At 39.1% G+C, this 20,566-nt stretch overlaps 2 protein-coding genes across 2 annotated transcripts in view; one reads left to right on the forward strand and one right to left on the reverse strand.

Moving 5' to 3' along the window:
- LOC140228636 (wee1-like protein kinase 2) overlaps positions 1 to 20,566 on the forward strand; it is a 173,856-nt gene that overhangs the window by 102,793 nt on the left and 50,497 nt on the right. The window contains exons 5-7 of the mRNA XM_072308884.1: positions 429 to 575; positions 2,865 to 2,996; positions 12,942 to 13,027. Coding sequence (XP_072164985.1) covers positions 429 to 575; positions 2,865 to 2,996; positions 12,942 to 13,027 — 365 coding nt within the window. The remainder of the gene's footprint in view (positions 1 to 428; positions 576 to 2,864; positions 2,997 to 12,941; positions 13,028 to 20,566) is intronic.
- Positions 10,814 to 11,776, reverse strand: LOC140228637 (uncharacterized). The gene has a single exon (XM_072308885.1). The coding sequence runs from the start codon at positions 11,774 to 11,776 to the stop codon at positions 10,814 to 10,816; it is 963 nt and encodes a 320-aa protein (XP_072164986.1).

Genomic DNA, 20,566 nt, shown 5'->3' on the forward strand with positions numbered 1-20,566 from the left:
CCAATTTTGCCCATGATTAAGGGTCTATTAACTTATCGACTTAATTACAGACTTAATTACGGCCTCAGAATACCACCCCAGTCTCTCAAACAATTTAGCCATCCATTCAAATGAAACCTAGTTCAAGGAAAGCTAACACTCAACATACAATGTATTTGTGACAAACAGGTCAATTATATGAAACTGTCAGCTTACATTGTCAAGATTTTAGACCCATTGGGAGAACCATGCATTATGATGGAGTCACACCAGTCACCATCGAGCGACATTCCTAGTTTATATAATTATTCTTTCTCTTTCTATATTTCTTTGTCTGTATTGGCTTTAACTCTTTGAGATTATTTGCCACTGTATCCTTGAAAATGACATAATGGCTGCTTAAAATATCCATGCACAATGTAGACCCTAACTTTTGTCTTTCTGACTAGGGGGTAGCTTGGCCGATATCATCTCAACAAACAGAACTAAATATTGTGTCATGACAGAGACAGAACTCAAGCAGGTATTATGCCAACTGGCCCAGGGACTACAGTACATCCACTCACAAGGTCTCGTCCACATGGACATCAAGCCAGGTGAGGGTCAAGTCTTTATACAACTTGACACATTCTCAATATCCTCATCAATACTAGCCTTTCAATTTCTGTAAGATATTGGCAGGCCCTGATGAGGGAAACACCAGAATGTGTCGTCAGTGCTGCTACCATGTTGCACAAATTGAAGGCTTATGCCATATGGTCAAAGTGCAGCCAATATGATATGATATGAAGTTTTCTTTTCCTTTACAAATGCCCCAAAGTGAATAGTGCATTATGAAAGTAGTTCCAGAACAGTAGTTAAATGGCTTTATTGAAATCACTCTCCTGTCCTTGACCATGGTCAGTTTGAACAATTCCTGTCAAAATGATATATGATTTGTGCTGATAATTTCATTTTGAAAAATTTGCCCTCTGGTTGACAAATTTATGAAATCGCCCAACCCTAACCTTACTCCTAATCCTCACATCAAACTAAACCTAACACCGGTGACCCTATCACAACCATAACCCTTGGAGAAATATTACCAGAGCAATTGTCGCAGGAGCAAATGTCGTGTCACCAGCCATAATACAATCTTGGTTGAAAATTTTAACTCATGCCATTTTCAGAGCATACAATAATTTTTGAAAGTATATGAAGTATTTTTGTAATATATATTTAAGTATGTGAAGTATTTTTAATTGCATTGTTTGTTACAGATTAGTTTGATAAATGAAAATAAAAAAGTGCATTTGCTCAACAATGTCTCAGTTTGATTAGCCCAAAGTTGTGCCTATCAACTTTTAGATGCACGTGCTCAAGGTCAAATACTCAAAATTTAACTATTTCACCTATATCCATGCAATGCCTGAAGGTATTTTCTTAAAACTTTAGTGTATACATGTACTACCAAATAAAATTCTCCAGAGGGAGCAGTGGGTCATGAGGTCAAAGGGCAAAGATCAAGTCAAAATTGTGAAATTTCATGTTTTTCTCCAAATATATCGCAAATGGTTCAAGGTATCTTCATGGACTTTAGTATATATGCATTTACTATCTGGCAGTGATTATCTAGGGAATTTGGGGGGTCAAAGGTCAAGGTCAACTTTAAAAAAAAAAAATCACTATTCCCCTCGTATTCATGCAATGCCTGCAGGATTTTTCTTGAAACTTGATATACACTTTATGTACATTGTATTACCCAATAGACATTCTGTGGGAAGTTTCTTGCCAAAAGGTCAAAGGTGAAGTGAAAGTGCTAAATTTCTATTCTTCTTCATATCTCGAAAATGACTCAAGGTATCATCATGAAACTTAGTACATATTAATGCATGTTCTACCTGACAGTGATTCTCTTGGAAACTTTGGATTCATAAGGTCAAAGTTCAAGGGTCAAAGGCCAGGTTTGAATGCTAATATTTTACCATTTAATACTTTTTCTCCATACCTTGAAAATTACCCAATGCATAAACTTATAAAAGGGTCAAAAGTCAAGTAAAAAATCTCAAATCCCCAAATACCTGCACAATTTACAGTAGTAGCCATTCATCTACTGTACAGTTCTGTTTGAGGTGGGGTTTCATGTTTTTAACAATCCTAAGGGAGATAGTGAGAAACCTCTGATGAAATATGAAAGAGCATGTAATTTTAAGAAGGATTCAACGTTTATTTGATGAAAATTAGTTTTCAAATGGCTGAGATATCAAAAAAAAGTGGTAATAATAAAAGGCGACAGGCCACACCTTTTATTAGGATCTCTTTGTTTCACCTTATTTTTGGATATCTCAGGCATTTCAAAACCAATTTTCATCAAATAAACTTTTGATACCCCTTAGAATTGCATGCTCTTTGACATCTCATAGAGTGGTTTCTTAATATCTCACAAAACGTTAAAAGCTAAATCCTCACCTCAACCAGAACTGTACACACCCTTTAAACCTAGTTCAATGTAAGTGAACATTCAGCACATTTGTGACAAATCTGTCAATTTAATATTTTGCCAGTAATGTGGAACTGTCATCACACATTGTCAAGACATTGTACTCTAGACTTATTAGGAGAACCATGCATTATGGCGGAGGCATACCAGTCGCCATAGCAACATTTCTAGTTTAGCATTTGACTTGTGATATGGCACATCTGAACCGAATGATTTTTAGATAAGCAAAACATTTCTGTTGCATTGCTGTTACAATGTGTTGCATGGTAACAGCATTTCTTCAATAAAAAGCAAACAAAAATATTGTTAAGATTGAGCTAATTCCCTCAGTTTTACTTGTCAGTGGGGGTGTCAATCATAGTCAGTGATAGTTTTCTTGTATTTTTTTTTTTTTTACGTGGAACAGGTAACATATTTATCTCAAGGAAGGAAGTCCTGCCAAAGTCAACACCAGGCCTGGAGATGGAGAGGATGTGTGATGGCGAAGATGACATTGAGTTTGGTCAGACTATCCATGCACCTCTGACCTTCAAAATAGGTAAAAAAAAAAAAGAAAAGAAATGTCAATTTGGAATGAATGGTATTGTATTCAGTTCTTTGCACTTAATAGCAAGATTATTTGCGGGCTACCCCCCCCCCCCCTCAAAAAAAAAAAATGTTAACAGAAAGATATGCATTTTGAGTAAGGAATGCCAAGCAGAACATTAAAGAAGTATTTGAAAGTGTTGAATTTTGTACACACCTTGAGCTGAATGAGCTATTACGTTCAGCATGCAACATATGTTGTCTGGCATGTGTCATCCATGGTGCATCCATGGTGCATTTATCTCCTTGTAGTCAGGTCGCTTAATGTCAAATTTTGGGCTTACCGTTACAGAGCAGATAAAAGCACCAAATTTGGAGAGGTGATCCCCTAGGACCTACTCATTGATATTAGAGTAGGAGCCCTCTGGAATTTTTCGATTTTTAGGGTGAAAATGCTGAATTTTGATATTTCTTTATAATATATATTTATTGTATTGCATAAGTAATAGTCAGGTCGCTTAGCAAAATTACCATTACACGGCAGATAAAAGCATCATTTTTTTTTTCACACGGATTCCTTGAGGACTATTAAACAATATTAGAGTAGGAGCCCTCTGAGATTTTTGCAGAAAAACACTTAAAAGATCAAATTTCAAAATGGCCGACACTTACTTGGGAAAACCTTAACTTTTCATGTCATATGGGTGATACGATGACAATATATTACATTTTTTTTTTTTTTTTTGCTTTAGAACCTTGGCTTGAACATTGCGTTAGGAGCATTTTATGCTTGTATAATGTAAAGTCTCGCTGCATGAACTGCTGGGGGAAGGGTAGGGCAAAATGGGCTGGACCCCCCCCCCCCCCTTAAAAAAATGGTTGTCCGCTTGTTCTTTTGCGTGCCTTTTTTTTTTTCTCGTTTTGCTCTATACGCTGGGGATAAAAACATAAAATGTGGCGCACGGATTCCTTGAGGACTAGGAAACAATATTAGACTAACCACACACACACACACACACACAAGATCAAATTTCAAAATGGCCGACACTTATGGCAAACCCTTCACTTTTCATGTGACATTACTTATGGATAGGTGATACGATGAAAATATTAATTTATATCTTTATTTTTGGTTTGGCTTAAAACCTGAATTAGGACAATGCGGTAGGAGCATTGTTTATATTCTTGCGTAATGTAAAGTCTTTGACCAGCTGGGGGAGGGGTAGGGCAAAGGGGGCGACCCTCAACTTAAAAAGTGGTGATTCGCTTGTTCTGTTGCCTACTTTTTTTATCGTCTTGCTTTACATACACGGCGGATAAAAGCATCAAATTTGGCGCACGGATTCCTCATTAGGAGTCCTCCTGCAACTTTTAAGGAAAAGATACACACACACACACACACACACACACACAAACGAAATCAAATTCAAAATAAATCAATTCATAACAGATATGAACTTACATGTTATCACATTTCCTTAGTCAGGTCGCTTACTGTCAACATTTGGGCTTACCGTTAGTTAGAGCTGATAAAAGCACCAAATTTGGAAAGTGATCCTCTAGGACCTACTCATTGATATTAGAATAGGAGCCCTCTGGAATTTTTCGATTTTTAGGGTGAAAATGCTGAATTTTGATATTTCTTTATAATATGATATATATATATATATATATATATATATATATATATATATATGTATATATGTATATATATATATATATATATAAAGACGATGAAGACAAACAAGTTGACATAGTGCATTAGAATCCAACTTCATTTATTTGTAAACCAAATTTTCGACCCTTGCACGGATCTTCCTCAGGGTAACAGTCACCCTGAGGAAGACTGTTACCCTGAGGAAGATCCGTGCAAGGGTCGAAAATTTGGTTTACAAATAAATGAAGTTGGATTCTAATGCATTATGTCGACTTGTTTGTCTTCATCGTCTTCATGCTCTTATTCCAACACGCGGATAATAATACCATTATATATATATGTATATATATATATATATATATATTGTATTGTATTGCGTAAGTAAGGAAAAGTGATAACATACAATGTATAAGTTCAGATCTGTTGTGAACTCTCATCTTTTGCCCTTATGCCTCTCCCCCATTAGTTCAGAGACTTTACATTATGCAAGAATATAATGCTCCTGACGCAATGTTCAAGCCAAAGTTCTAAAGGAAACCCAAAATACAAAAACAAATGCAATATATTGTCATCGTATTACCCATATAACATGAAAAGTGAAGGTTTTCCCAATTAAGTGTCGGCCATTTTGAAATTTGATCTTTTTAGTGTTTTTCTACAAAAATTTCGGAGGGCTCCTACTCTAATATTGTTTAATAGTCCTCAAAGAACCCATGTGAAAAATTGATACTTTTATCCGCCGTGTAATGGTAATTTCACTAAGCGACCTGACTATAACTTACGCAACAGTACATATATCATATTATATAAAGAAATATCAAAATTCAGCATTTTCACCCTAAAAATCGAAAAATTAAAGAGGGCTCCTACTCTTAATATTGTTTAATAGTCCTAAAGGAAACCATGTGAAAAAAAATGATGCTTTTATCCGCCGTGTAATGGTAATTTCACTAAGCGACCTGACTATTACTTATAAGCATTACAGTATCATTACAAATATAAAAATTCAGCATTTTCACCCTAAAAATCGAAAAATTCCAGAGGGCTCCTACTCTAATATTGTTGAACAGTCCTAAAAGAAACCGTGTGAAAAAAGAAATGATGCTTTTATCTGCCGTGTAATGGTAATTTCACTAAGCGACCTGACTATTACTTACGCAATACAATATATATATTATATTATAAAGAAATATCAAAATTCAGCATTTTCACCCTAAAAATCGAAAAATTCCAGAGGGCTCCTACTCTAATATTGTCCTCCTACTCTAATATTAACAGTCCTCAAAGAACCCATGTGAAAAAAAAAATGATGCTTTTATACGCCGTGTAATGGTAATTTCACTAAGCAACCTGCCCTACTTACGCATTACAGTATATATACACTGTATATCATATAAAGAAATATCGAAATTCAGCATTTTCACTCTAAAAATCGAAAAATTAAAGAAGGCTCCTACTCTAATATTGTTTAATAGTCCTAAAGGAAACCATGTGAAAAAAAATTATGCTTTTATCCGTCGTGTAATGGTAATTTCACTAAGCGACCTGACTATTACTTGTACGCAATACATATATATATCATTAGAAATATAAAAATTCAGCATTTTCACCCTAAAAATCGAAAAATTCCAGAGGGCTCCTACTCTAATATTGTTTAACACTAACAGTCCTCAAAGAACCCATGTGAAAAAAAAAAAATGATGCTTTTATCCGCCGTGTAATGGTAATTTCACTAAGCGACCTGCCCTACTTACGCAATACAGTTTATATATATCATATCATAAAGAAATATCAAAATTCAGCATTTTCACCCTAAAAATCGACAAATTAAAGAAGGCTTCTACTCTAATATTGTTTAATAGTCCTAAAGGAAACCATGTGAAAAAAAAAATGATGCTTTTATCTGCCGTGTAATGGTAATTTTACTAAGCGACCTGACTATTACTTATACGCAATACAGTATATATATATATATCATTAGAAATATAAAAATTCAGCATTTTCACCCTAAAAATCGAAAAATTCCAGAGGGCTCCTACTCTAATATTGTTTAATAGTCCTCAAGGAATCCGTGTGAAAAAAAATGATACTTTTATCCGCCGTGTAATGGTAATTTCACTATTCAAAGCGACCTGACTATTACTTACGCAATATGATATTATAAAGAAATATCAAAATTCAGCATTTTCACCCTAAGAATCAAAAAATTCCAGAGGGCTCCTACTCTAATATTGTTTAACAGTCCTCAAAGAACCCATGTGAAAAAAAAAATGATGCTTTTATCCGCCGTGTAATGGTAATTTCACTAAGCGACCTGCCCTACTTACGCAATACAGTTTATATATAAAATTATCATATCATAAAGAAATATCAAAATTCAGCATTTTCACCCTAAAAATCGACAAATTAAAGAAGGCTTCTACTCTAATATTGTTTAATAGTCCTGAAGGAAACCATGTGAAAAAAAAAAATGATGCTTTTATCCGCCGTGTAATGGTAATTTTACTAAGCGACCTGACTATTACTTATACGCAATACAGTATATATATATATATCATTAGAAATATAAAAATTCAGCATTTTCACCCTAAAAAACGAAAAATTCCAGAGGGCTCCTACTCTAATATTGTTTAACAGTCCTCAAGGAATCCGTGTGAAAAAAAATGATACTTTTATCCGCCGTGTAATGGTAATTTCACTATTCAAAGCGACCTGACTATTACTAATGGAAGATTAAACGAGAACTTACCGTTTGAAGTTTAATATTAATTTTATGAGTAATTGGAGGGTGAGATTACGTCATATATGAGATCCCGCTAGTGCGCGCGCCACTCAATATTAGAAGCAAGAATGTGACCACTGATGTAGGAAGATAACGAGAGATTAAGTTACCGTTTGAAATTAAGGGAGGGTGAGGTGGGACGTAATCTCACCCTCCAATTACTCATAAAATTAATATTAAACTTCAAACGGTAAGTTCTCGTTTAATCTTCCATTTTATATCGTAATTTCGTGAGAGATTACGTCATATATGAGATTTCAAAGCCAGTGGTTACATTCTCGAGGCAACCCCCCCCCCCCCCCCCCCCCCGAAAGGGGTAGGGAGCATACCTTAGATAGAGGTTCCATTGCCATTCTCATTCAGGCTGAATGCTGCATAGATATTGTGTCTCCAAGAGTTCACAAGTTCAGGCAGTTCAAGACATGTCTGCTCAAATCTTAGGGCTTCACAGTCTATTTTTTGATAATTGTTTCTACAAAATTTTTCTCAGCAGGACAGGGCTTGTTGTAGTACTTGCGAAAGGTTCTTTCGTTGGCCCAACCGGCTTGCGCAAGTATCTTAGATACTGGGAAATTTCCTTTATTGGCTGCGGAGGCAGACGCTGCCCGAGTAGAATGCGCCTTGTAGATCCCTGTATCAATACCCGCAGCCTCCAAAACCTCCTTAATCCAGCGAGCGATTGTTTGAGAGGATACCCTGTGATACGGTTTCTTGTAGCTAACAAAAAGGTACCGCTCACTAGCTCTGATCCTGTGGGTCCTTCTGATGTATTCCTGCAAGTACCTGACCACACAAAGTCTCCTGTCTGGTGGGCATGCCTGGAGCTTGACACTGTGTGAGTAATTTCCAGGCTTGCTCTGTTTTAGGAGATCATGAAGGTGAAAGGTGGCTGCATTCTCTCTTAACACCATATCATCCAAGCTTAGGTAGTGTAATGATTGAATCCTTTGTGCTGAGATTAATGCAATAATCACACACAATTTAAGCGTCAATTTTTTCAGGTCCAATACGTGCGCTGGGGACCAAGAACGAAGAAAATTGAAAACAAGGTTAACGTCCCACGTTTCCATGTATCTAGGCTTGGGTGGGCGTAGCTGAAAAACTCCCTTCATAAACCTCTGGATAAAGGGATGGTTTCCAACTATAAACATAGTATCTCGAAGTATCACAAATGAAGATAGAGCACTCCGTGCTAAGTTTATGACACTGTAATCTGCCCCTTTTTCGAAGAAAATGTCACTCAGGAATTCCAGGACAGCTTGAACATCTGAATACAAGTAGTTGCTGCATTTCTTGTCACAAAATGCTTTCCATTTGTTTATGTACACTGCATACTGTTTTTTAGTCCCTTTTCTCCAAGAAGAGGCCATTACAGCAATTATCCGTGCATTCAATCCCGCATCTCTGAAGGGGTTGCACAGAACCTGCAAGCAAGAAGATCAATCTGAGTGTGAAGTGGGTGAGGAGTGTTAGAAACTGGCAATGTTAGTAAGGATTCACTCCTATGAATAACAAGTGGTTCCTCATTCATCATCCTGTTTAGGAGAGGAAACCATGGCTGGCTTGGCCAATTTGGGACTACTAGTATCCCAGCTGCATTATCAGATTTGATTTTTTGAATGCACTTAGCAACTAAGCAGAAAGGTGGAAATGCATAAAAGTACCACTTTCCCCAATCGAGAGTAAAGGCATCAACAGCCTTGGCATGTGGGTCGGGCAGCCATGTGACATAGTTCTCTACCTGCTTGTTAAGTCTGGAGGCAAATAGGTCTATTTCTGGTGTCCCAAAACGTGAGGTTATTTCTTGGAAAACTGTGCGGTCAAGCATCCATTCTGTGCGGTCATTGAATTTTCTAGACATGCGGTCTGCCTCCACATTCAGCTTTCCTGGCAAGTGTGCTGCTGTGACCCAAATTTTATGAGTTTCGCACCACTGCCAAATCTCTCGGGCTGCCCGATCACAGTCAAGGGATTTAATGCCTCCCATGTTATTAATGTAGTATCTACGCAACAGCAGTACTGTTATCTAGCCGTAACAAGACATAAATGTTTTGTGAATTAGAACAGAAGGACTTGAGTCCCATGCCAGCAGCCAGGGTCTCCAGATAATTAATCTTATTCTCCCTGGCTTTTTGCAGTTCGTCTTCATTCCATCTACCCCCTGTATGGGTGGTATGATCAGATGCCCCCCAGCCTTTGCCACTGGCATCCGTGCACAATTCGAGCATAGGTTTAGGTTGTCGTAAGGGTGAGAAAGCAGACTGCACATTGTCTATCCACCATTGCAGCTCTTCTTTTGCTTCCAAAGATAGGCTCATTTTTCTGTCAAAATGCCCCTTATTCATTTTGAGTGCTTTGATTTTGTCCCTTTCTAAAGCCCTGTAATAGAGCTGTCCATACTGGACTGCGGGAAATGGTGCTACCATTTTCCCGATAATTCTAGCCACCTGCCTGACACTGGGGTTTGCTATTTGCATAAGTTCAGTGCACAAGGACTGTATTTCCTCCGATTTGTTATCAGGCAGTCGAATTGTCATGGTCTGAGTGTTGAGAATGAAACCAAGAAATTGTATTTCTTGAGTGGGGCATAGTACTGATTTATCTGGGTGCACCAAGAACCCAAGTTGTGCAAGGATGCTAGTGGTTTCCAAAACCGTTTGCAAAGTTTGATTCTCACTTTCTCCAATAATGAGGATATCGTCAAGGTATCCAATTACTACATGCCCTTGCTCTCTCAGTAATGTGAATGCAGGTTTCAGTAGTTTAGTGAACAACCTTGGCGCCGTGCTCAGGCCATTAGGCAGTACTTTGAATTGCCAAAGTTGATTTTTCCAGGAGAACTTCAAGAACTTCCTGTGTGCTGGGTGCACAGGTACTGTATAGTACGCGTCCCGAAGGTCGACTGAAGCTAAGAAACTATTTTCTGAAATGAGTTCAATAGCAGTATGGATATTTTCCATCTTAAAATGCTGGTACTGGAGATATTTGTTGAGATCAGACAGGTCTAGGATAACGCGTGTACCCCCATCTTTTTTAGGCCATGTAAAAATATTAGACACATATTCTCCAGTTTCCCTCTGGCACTGCTCAATTACTCCCTTGTCACGGAGTTTAGAAATTTCAAGATCAATATCAGCCTCTTCGGCTTTATCACATCGAAAAATGTAAGGGGGTTTAGTTCTAGATGGTGCACCCATCTCTTTACTGAATTCAAGCCTGTAACCACTTACAGCATTTAGCACATGTGGGTCTGAAGTAATTTTGCGCCACTTTGGGAAGAATTGCTTCAGTCGACCTCCTACCACAGGTTCTACATTATCATGATGACATAGCTTTGCATGATCACTAGAAAAGGATGTTATATTTACCTCGTCAGTTGAACTGGAGGTTATCATGCTCTCTTCATCCCTGAGCCTTGCTTGCTGCCGCAGTGCGGTTGGTGCTGGCTGGGATGTGTGAAGGTGTGGGGAGCTGGCGGCTTCCCCCTCCCCTTGGGGCGCTGGCCTAAAAAAGCATGGCTGGTAGCTCCAGTCCACGGTCCTTTTGCACCTGTAGGCCTAGTCACATCACTTGTGCTTGCACGAGATGTAGTCCAGCCCGCGTCGCGGTACTGTTGGGGCAAATTCGAGCTTCCTGATGTAATCTTGCTCCTGCCCTTGCCATATGCACTCCTGCCATAGTCATATGGGCTGAAACGCTGCTTTTTGTACTGTCTGCTATGCTCACTCCTGAGGACACCCTCAGTTGCTTTTTGTTCATCTCTAATGTCTTTCATTTGTTTTCCCAGGTCGTCACCGAAAAGGAATTTGGAGACCGGTGTAGAGGGCTTGCAGAGGTGTTGGAATTGATAACCAATGTCTGGTTTCATGAATTCCTTACGTAAGGAATTTAGCTCAAAGTTCGCACTGCACAGAAGTGCTAGTGCATCTTGCTGCTGTTCAGTAATATTCTGTGCCGACACTGTATGTATGTAGGCATTGATGCCTCTCGTGAGATTCTTTTGGAGTCTCTGAAATTTGAGGTCTCGTGTCTTTGAAAAGGCAGGTAGCCCATTCCAGATTCTTTGGTTGACTTTCGGCACATCCACCAGCTCACAGTTGCTGGGAATGGGGTATTTAGTGATCGTTTCATCTACCACTTTGGGCTCAAGCTGGTGGGTCAGAAGGTAGGCTGTAGACTTAGCAATTTCTGGGTCAATGGGGGGACCAACTTCCTCAGCCACAGCAAATTTGGCTGCAATGTTTGGAACTTTTTCCACTACAGGAGGGGGAACTTCGCCTTCTTCAATATCAAATTTGTCATCCTGACAACGATCCCCTTGACCTGGTTGGATAATCACTGAGTTTTCATCCATATCTCGGCCCAAAAATGGTGCCGCATTTTCATCATCATAATGGCAGTCAGTATCTGCCGAGTCTGAAGGGGAGTATTCAGAACGAGTCCTGATACTCTTTCCATTGCCACCGCCTTCACGGGCTGGTGTCTGCTTTGCCAACTGTGCCTCCACAAATTGAACAACCACAGCTAATTGGCCTTCAAGCTTGCCGAGTCTATCCTCCAAAGTTGAAACTTTAGAAGCCAGTTTGGCAGGTGGTTTCACTGTTTTGTTTGCACCGGTACTACCACTAGGGTTAGCACTGCTTGTAGTTGCAGTAGTACTATTACTAGTACCTACCTTGCCGGCTCTAGTAGGCGTTTTACCTTTGGCTGTCGCAGTTTTCTGCTTGCACTCTTGTGCGTGTTGGTCTCCGCGACCCCCGCCGGTGGCTGCCGGGGACGCCGCCCACGTTTGGAACGTTGGTTGAAGACATAAATACCGTTGTTGTTCAGCTGAAGAATGATCGTTAAAACCATAAAAACCTGGCAAAACCTCCCGTTGAGGTAACTTTAGCTATTATGTCAATCCAACTCGAACGAAACTTGAATTTTCAAGTGCAATTGCGGCGAATTTTCCGATGCACAGAAATTCGTGTGTAAGCAAGATGGCGGCGACTAACGAATTGAGTGGCGCGCGCACTAGCGGGATCTCATATACGACGTAATCTCTCACGAAATTACGATATAAAATATGATATTATAAAGAAATATCAAAATTCAGCATTTTCACCCTAAAAATCGAAAAATTCCAGAGGGCTCCTACTATAATATTGTTTAACAGTCCTCAAAGAACCCATGTGAAAAAAAAAATGATACTTTTATCCGCCGTGTAATGGTAATTTCACTAAGCGACCTGCCCTACTTACGCAATACAGTACATGTATATATCATATTATAAAGAAATATCAAAATTTAGCATTTTCACCCTAAAAATCAAAAAATTCCAGAGGGCTCCTACTCTAATATTGTTTAATAGTCCTAAAGGAATCCATATATGCCAAATTTGATGCTTTTATCCACCGTGTAACGGTAATTTCATTAAGCGACCTGACTAGTGGGAGTAGGTCAGGATTTGGTGTGCATAATGTGGGCTGCTCCTTCATGAAATTTTGTGAAATCTTGTACCATGTTCTTGTCATCAGGTGATTTGGGTCATGTGACTTCAATAACCAATCCTAAGGTTGAGGAGGGAGATGTCAGGTTCTTGCCTGTTGAGATTCTTCAGGAGGTAAGTTGTGTTAGTTGTCCTGTGTTCAGTATACACTGTACATATTTAAATTTGTTTGTTTATAGTGTGTCTATTTCTTGCACTGTTGTGTTGACGAACATAAAAGGTCCCACTTCAATAATTCATTGCAAAGAGCAGGGTGCATAACCCGGTGAGGTGGTCAGCCCCTAGCAGTCACGACCCCCTGAACCCCATGGAAGACTAGCTATTGCAGTTGAATATTGGCTATCCAGCTCTCTTGTCAGATGAAAAATGAAAAACAAACAGGCTGATTGATGTGTATTCCAGTACAGTGAGTGTGGGCTGAAATGATAAATGATTGAAATAAGTGATAGAATTCACTTTCAGGTGTGAAAAAAAGAGCAATTGATGGTGAAACCAAAGATATAATTATAACAACTTGAGGGAACGTATACTTTAAAAGAAATGAAATTTTGTGGAATTCTCTTTATATTTTCCTTATATCGTTCTACTGTACATGTGTGAATTCACAGACTGTGGTACTCTTCTCATCCAGCAGTGACTGCACAGAAACTTAAGAAATTCATAACTTTTGAACGGATTGTCTTATCTTCTTCAAACGTCACAAATTATGTGTTCTACTGAATGATATTGTTGCATTCACTCAATCCACATGTATGAAAGTAAACTTGTTCTTTAACATTCTACACATATTATCATGTTTAAAACATTTGAGAGCAAGCATTTAGAACTGTTGGGGGATGGGGGGCTGGGATGTGCCCTAAGGGTGGGTTGGTTTAGACACGCGGGGAGTACTCGTAAATGAATGAGCGTACCAGTTGATCTGCAGTGATATGTGAGTTTATTACCGAAGTAATAAAACAGAAACAAAAAAGAAACCCTGCAAAGAACAAGCAGAGAAAAAAACAAACAAACATCATAACACACTTCGTATATATAATGCCATGATTACACCATCAATATGTTGGCTTGTTACACAAAACCCACTTGGTTCTAACACAAATCACCAAAGCTTTAAATTGTTTGTCTCAGTCCATGTGATTTGCTGCAATTATTTAAACTGTAACTCAAAATGCATAATTCTTCCTCAGTGACCGGTGATCTATAATAATCTCCCATCATGGGTTTACGATACCACTGAGTCGTGCAACACAACTGCTTTCATTCCCCAGTAACCTTACTTAACACCATCCATACCAAAACTTCCAGTTTACTATTAAAGTTACACATCAAATACTAACATGTCATACCAATAATTTATGTATGAAATCATAAAACAAACTTATTCCTCTCCTATGTTAACCTTTATCAATCCATAATGTAATCACTTCATTGACTTAATAAAACCTGCACTTAGTTTTGATGTACATGTACTGTTACCCACATTATCACTGACTACTAAAATTAAATGCAACTTGTCAACAACAAAACGTATACAACATGTTCCACTCTACAAACTTGCATACAATGTATATATAAAAAAGAAAATGAAACATAGTTATACCCAAAGTCAAACGCCACTTGTCTTGCAAACAGGTCACAACAGCTATCAGCCTCGTAAGATAAGCTGTTTCCTCACTGCTGACACACAACGGAAATCATCCTAAATAAAAGAAACATACATACACCGATGGTCCTTATCGTAATGATTTTCAAACCATAGCATTCACATGTACAGCTGTATGTCATCTCATACAACATTGTTGTAGGATTAAATGGCAGATAAGCAAGTACTGATATGCTCCCAACCAGATAGTACCTTGACTGGTAGGCAGTTACACATAATACACATGCCGATACCATGGGCGCGGCCATCTTTGATTCATTGTTTACATGAAAGCACCCCCTATGTCGAATGTTCTCCATACCCACAATATAACCTAAGATCCAAAATGACGTGCATTCATGCCAACCTCACATGTTGTTTGGCATTTATCCTCACTTATAAACTTACTCATAATTGTAAAGGTATGATGCATGATACACACTCTAATCATGTAAACATGATATCTAACTGAACCAATAATAACGGTTATTACAATAACTTCCATTCATTCAAACCAATATTTACCCACTTTACAAACTCCATTGCACGGTGTAAATTACACAACTCTTCACTCCTACTACTCTGTGCCAAGTGCGTGGTTGAGTGCACTGATGTGTAATCTGTGCAGCTAACACACAGGGTCAATGGCTAAGAGGACAAAGACTCCATTCACCTCAACTGTTCATCTACTCTATAAAGCTGTAACATGCATTCAGATTACTTTTAAACTTCACAAAATAAGCATATGCATACAGAAATCATGTACTCAACATAAATATCATTTAGAAAACAAAATACAAGCTTACTTACAGCATGGCCATAATCTGGCAGAACTGCGTATCTCCTTTAAAGATAATATAAAGTTTTGGTATTACCTCAAAAGTTTCCCTGAATTTCCTTGTCTTAGTTTGTGTTTCAGGTTAAAGTACCTTTCATATAACTAACACTGTGAGACTTACTCGCCCCAAAGTGCTCTCATGTCTTAGTAATCATGCAATAATGGTTTCGTACCAGAGCCGCGAGGTAGTACACGTATTGTGCGAGTATTGCATGATAACTGCGACCAGCAGCGTGCAGCCCCATACGCATACTGTGTAGCTAACTGCGACCAGCAGCCCCATACGCATAGCTAAATGGGGCTTCGCATTGTAGCTTACAGGATCATGACAGATTTAGTATCGCGGGTAAATATCAACTTAAAATCCAAAAATTTCTTCAATTTGAAGACTTACCAGTTAAGTTGAAGTATTGAAAACAGGCTCTGGGCAAGGTTTGGTTTTGCCAATAGTCCCTTTCTGTTCGAATTGATGACTGAATGTAACTCGGTCGAGAGGACCTTGGGAGAGCTACACTGAATTGACGGCCAGCGCATGCGCACACAAAAATCTTATCCGTTCATGGATTTGAAATTTGTTCGCATGTGATTGTGTGCGTATGCGCTGGTCGTAGTAATCAGTGTATGTAGCTCTCCCAAGGTCCTCTCGACAGAGTCACATTCAGTCATCAATTCGAACAGAAAGGGACTATTAGCAGAACCAAACGTTGCTCGAAACCTGTTTTCAAGACTTCAACTTAATTGGTAAGTCTTCGAATTGAAGAATTTTGTGGATTTTAAGTTGATATTTACCCGCGATACTAAATCTGTCATGATCCTGAATGCTACAATGCGAAGCCCCATTACGCTATGCGTATGGGGCTGCTGGTCGCAGTAAATTGCATGATTACTAAGAAATGAGAGCACTTTGGGGCGAGTAAGTCTCACAGTGTTAGTTATATTATAGATACTTTAACCTGAAACACGGAAATTCAGGGAAACTTTTGAGGTACCAAAACTTTTTATTATCTTTAACACATTACGCCAGAAATCGGGTTTAAAGATTCAGTGTTACACCTTTCTAAACTGGGATATGATGAGTTGCATTTTTCCTCTTTTCTTGGTCATAATCGGTCTAAAGAATTCATTTCCAGCAAAAAAAAAATGACAACTTGACCTTTTTAAGTAGTAGTAATTACCAATTTAAAAAACTTACGCAGTTCTGCCAGATTAATCGTCGGCAAATTTTTGCGATTGCAATCTGGCAGAACTGTGTATCTCTGGTCACGTGCCCGGGTTGATCAGCCATAACTGCGTATGTCTTTGGCCATGCGGGGGTTTTTTCAGGCAGAACTGCGGATCTCTAGGAGATACGCAGTTCTGCCTGATAAGCACGTGTTTCATCAAGCAGAACTACGTATCTCTTTTCGTCGCCGACCACATGCTTATCAGCCAGAACTGCGTATCTCCTAGAGATACGCAGTTCTGGCTGATAAACACGTTTATCAGCCAGAACTATGTATCTCGGTTTATTTTCTACGGGTTGTCTATCAGATTTTACCATCCACCCCCCTTACTATTCAGCGGATGCAGTGTCAAAACAATGAATATTTTAGATCGAGTACAATTTTTTGAAATATTTGTATTGTATAAAGTCATCATTATTGATTCGCATTCAATTTCATTTTATCCATTCATTCGTATGTGGAAAATAACTTGCTTTCCCCAAATGTTGTCAGTCTGTGTTCATGTGTCAGTATTATTTAGCGGCACAAGAAGTACCGATACATCAAAAGCCTGGCTGCTGCTTGGGTTATTGTCGATCTCATGAAGCATTGCATTTTGCCCCTTGGATTAAGAATAATATTAGACTAGATGTTAAGCTATATTGTTCATCAAGACTACAGGTAGTACATTGTAGACCGTGTAGACCGTAGTCTATTCAGGCCTAACGATACACTAGACATCTAGAGACTAATAGAGTGGTACGTAGGGATCTGCATACGATAGGCCTGCTGATCTCATCATTCCTACTCTATGCCCAAAGTAAGAGTATGCCTAGACCCTTTTGGCTGAAGGCCTAAACTCTATTTAAACTAAAGAATACTAGGAGCTAGGCCTGACTAAAAGTTTATTACAGCTTTATTAGAAGTAAAAAAATATACCCTAGGTTTCGTTTGTGTCGACTCCTAGAGTCCTACTGTAGGCCTACTACAGTACTAACATTAGGGTAGTAATGTTAGTGTTCTAACCGCTACTCTCTACGCAGGCCTAAAACGTACTAGAACTCTTTCTACTCGATTGTCTAGGTCTATGTAACATCCAGACGTCTATTTTGGGGCATCATTAACAGACTAGTAATATCAATTAAATTTAGTTTCTAGTCTAGACACTAGATCTAGACTCTATATCCAGGTAGGGGCTAAATCTAGAGCTAGACTGTCTATTGGGGATATAGGCCTGGTACTAATGTTACTAATGTTATAGTAGATCAAAGAACAATGTAAAGCCTAACCTGCCTATCTAATGACTAACGGCAAGTCTACAAGTCTATAGCCTATAATGTCTAGTACAGGTAATAGCAGTATAGATCACAGATCTAGATCTAAGTTTCAGATCCATTTTTAGGGCTAAATGGTTATAATTTAGCTTTTAACCTGTAGATTCTTGATTCTTCATATTACAGACTTAAAGAATGTCTATGCCGAATCAAATCTAGAACAATTGAAAACTGAGTAAAGACAGAATAACCGGCAATTCAGCCTAAGTTAAGTAACGGTAGGCCCCAGTAGTCTAGTAGGCCCCTACTGCACAACTCTACTGGGAGCACCGGTACGGTACCGGTATTAAAACGTAAATTTGTAAAAGTGTTAGTATTGGTCAATTTCTGACGTCTGTAGGATTGGATCGAAAATGCCATCATTATGGACGGTATCCTAGATATTCATTAAACTTCTCGAGATCAATCCCATAGATCCAAGCCAACTAACCGCTTATTACAATGGAAAACAAAACGAGATATGAAACTCGTCACACTGAAGACGAGTTAGGTGATACGCTTGGGGTCATCAGATGTCGGTCATCCGTGATCGACAAAGAAAAGAATGTAATATAGCACCTTGAAGTTATAATGGGATACTTAGTTGAACTTTTTTGGGGGCCTACATTATTCAGATCACATTTTTTTTTTCTGTCACACAAACTATGTGGAAATTCTGTGCGTGTACGACTAAGTCGATTTACGGACTTTTTGAGTACGTACAGTGCATAAACTTAGACCCTGTTTACGGTGCGGGGCTGGGCCGCGCTTTTGATTCAAAACTCGGCCAACCTCAATTGCGCGGCCGAGCCCCGCAATTTAGTCCGTTTACACTGCCAGGCTCGGCCGCGCTTTTGATTCAAACCTTTCAATATTTTGTCGTAGTGGCGCTCTACTTGTAAACAAACGCAATTTGGTATTGTCTGGTTTTCAGATCCTTTGCCAACTGAATTCCGTGGCGACGAAGTCGCCGTTCGGGCAAAGGCCTTTGCCGAAGGAGAAAATCCTTTGCAGGACAAAACCACCTTAAACTATACTAGTTTTCGACGTTGAAGTGGTTAATATCCTGAATAGCAAAATAATACAGGTGAGGGTTTGAAAGCCACACTAAAATTGGCCGCGCATTTAGCCCAGTTTGCGTTTACACTGAGAAAAAGGCCGGGCGCGACCGCGGCTCGGCCGCGGCCGAGACCACCTCCAGAGCGTGGCCTAATGCGAGGCCATTTTGGCCCCGCATTTGGCCTTTTGCGCGTTTACACCGAAATGAAGGCGAGCTCGGCACAGCCGAGCCGCGGCCGAACCTCGCACTGTAAACGGGATCCAAGTGATCCTCGGCACGTACAAATAAAACATGACAATTAAGTGTTTATAACCATCCTGGCTTTAACAGTGGCCTTTTAAAACATGACCTGTGACCATTATTTACATAACCAATATGACTCCCTCTAATCTTGCTATCATAGTGATCAGTTCAGAGAGCTCTTACAGCTATATACAAGCCTGTGAGATTTACAAGCAGTAAAACCAATGAAGCCTCCGATACAAAACAAGGGATATAGAGCAAGTGAGTCTGTTTACATGAGAATGTGATTTATACCTGGACGAAAGTCATACCTCAATTAAAGAGAAAAGGGCAAAAGAAAAACGGGACAAACGTACGTTTTCAGCGAAAGAGACATCGCCTTTAACCATGTAACTATAGGTCTCTCCAACTAAGAGTACACTTCGAACGTAAGCTTATACGTGAATGATAATTTATGACGATCTCACATGATCGACACACATTCAAAGGGGACAGTTAGAAGTGGAAGGAGTGCTTAATCGTTTCATTAATTCCTAATCAATGACACACCTACCATAGGCATATCATAATTTCTCATCTAAAATCAATGGCCTATAGGACTCATGCACCATTACTTGTATCGTGCATATACTTTGTTTTTAAGCTCTGAGTGAAACGTGTCATAACATAATTCTGTAATTCCATCAGCAGTGATTGATATAATAAAGAAGAAAGATATATCACCATATTGAACGCTTAGAACCTAAGAGGGGGGGGGGGGGGTATTATAGCATGATACTCGGTTCTTTACTGCCCAGATGCCAACAACACCCATCACCCACGGCTACGCATAGAGAAACAGCCATGGCGAAAATAAAACTTTGCTTTCTCGTAGGCAAAATGACACAGAACCCCGTCAAACACACTTTTATTGGCAGGGATGGACATGAAAAAGTTCATTACTAATACTAACCAGCGTATGCATTCCATTCATGTGGCGCGAGATACCTCTACAGCAACATAAAGCCTGTCTTCAACTCCGTTGGTCGAACAATGACAACCTGAAATTTCAAAGAGATGAGCGAGACGCTGTGTACACCTGGCCTAGAGTTGATTTATTCAGTTCTCATTCCTACTTCAAGTTGGGTTATGTTATTGTAATCATTCCCATCTGCAGTATAACAAACCAAAGTGAGGGAAAAGGGGAGAGAAAAACGAGAGGTGGCAAAAAGGAAAACTCCATGCACAACTGCAATCCATATCATTGCGTGTGACAAGTGAAGCAAATGTATTAGTTGTTATAGCAGTGTTTTATGAGCATCAACAGGCAAATAGACAATGTCAAATATAATAACCATCAATTTAATGTCAGAGAA

Source organism: Diadema setosum, chromosome 5, assembly GCF_964275005.1.
Source record: "Diadema setosum chromosome 5, eeDiaSeto1, whole genome shotgun sequence".
Lineage (NCBI taxonomy): Eukaryota > Metazoa > Echinodermata > Echinoidea > Diadematoida > Diadematidae > Diadema > Diadema setosum.

Coding starts and splice junctions, on each gene's coding strand:
- LOC140228637 (XM_072308885.1), bottom strand. CDS start 11,776: ATGGATGAAAACTCAGTGATTATCCAACCAGGTCAAGGGGATCGTTGT.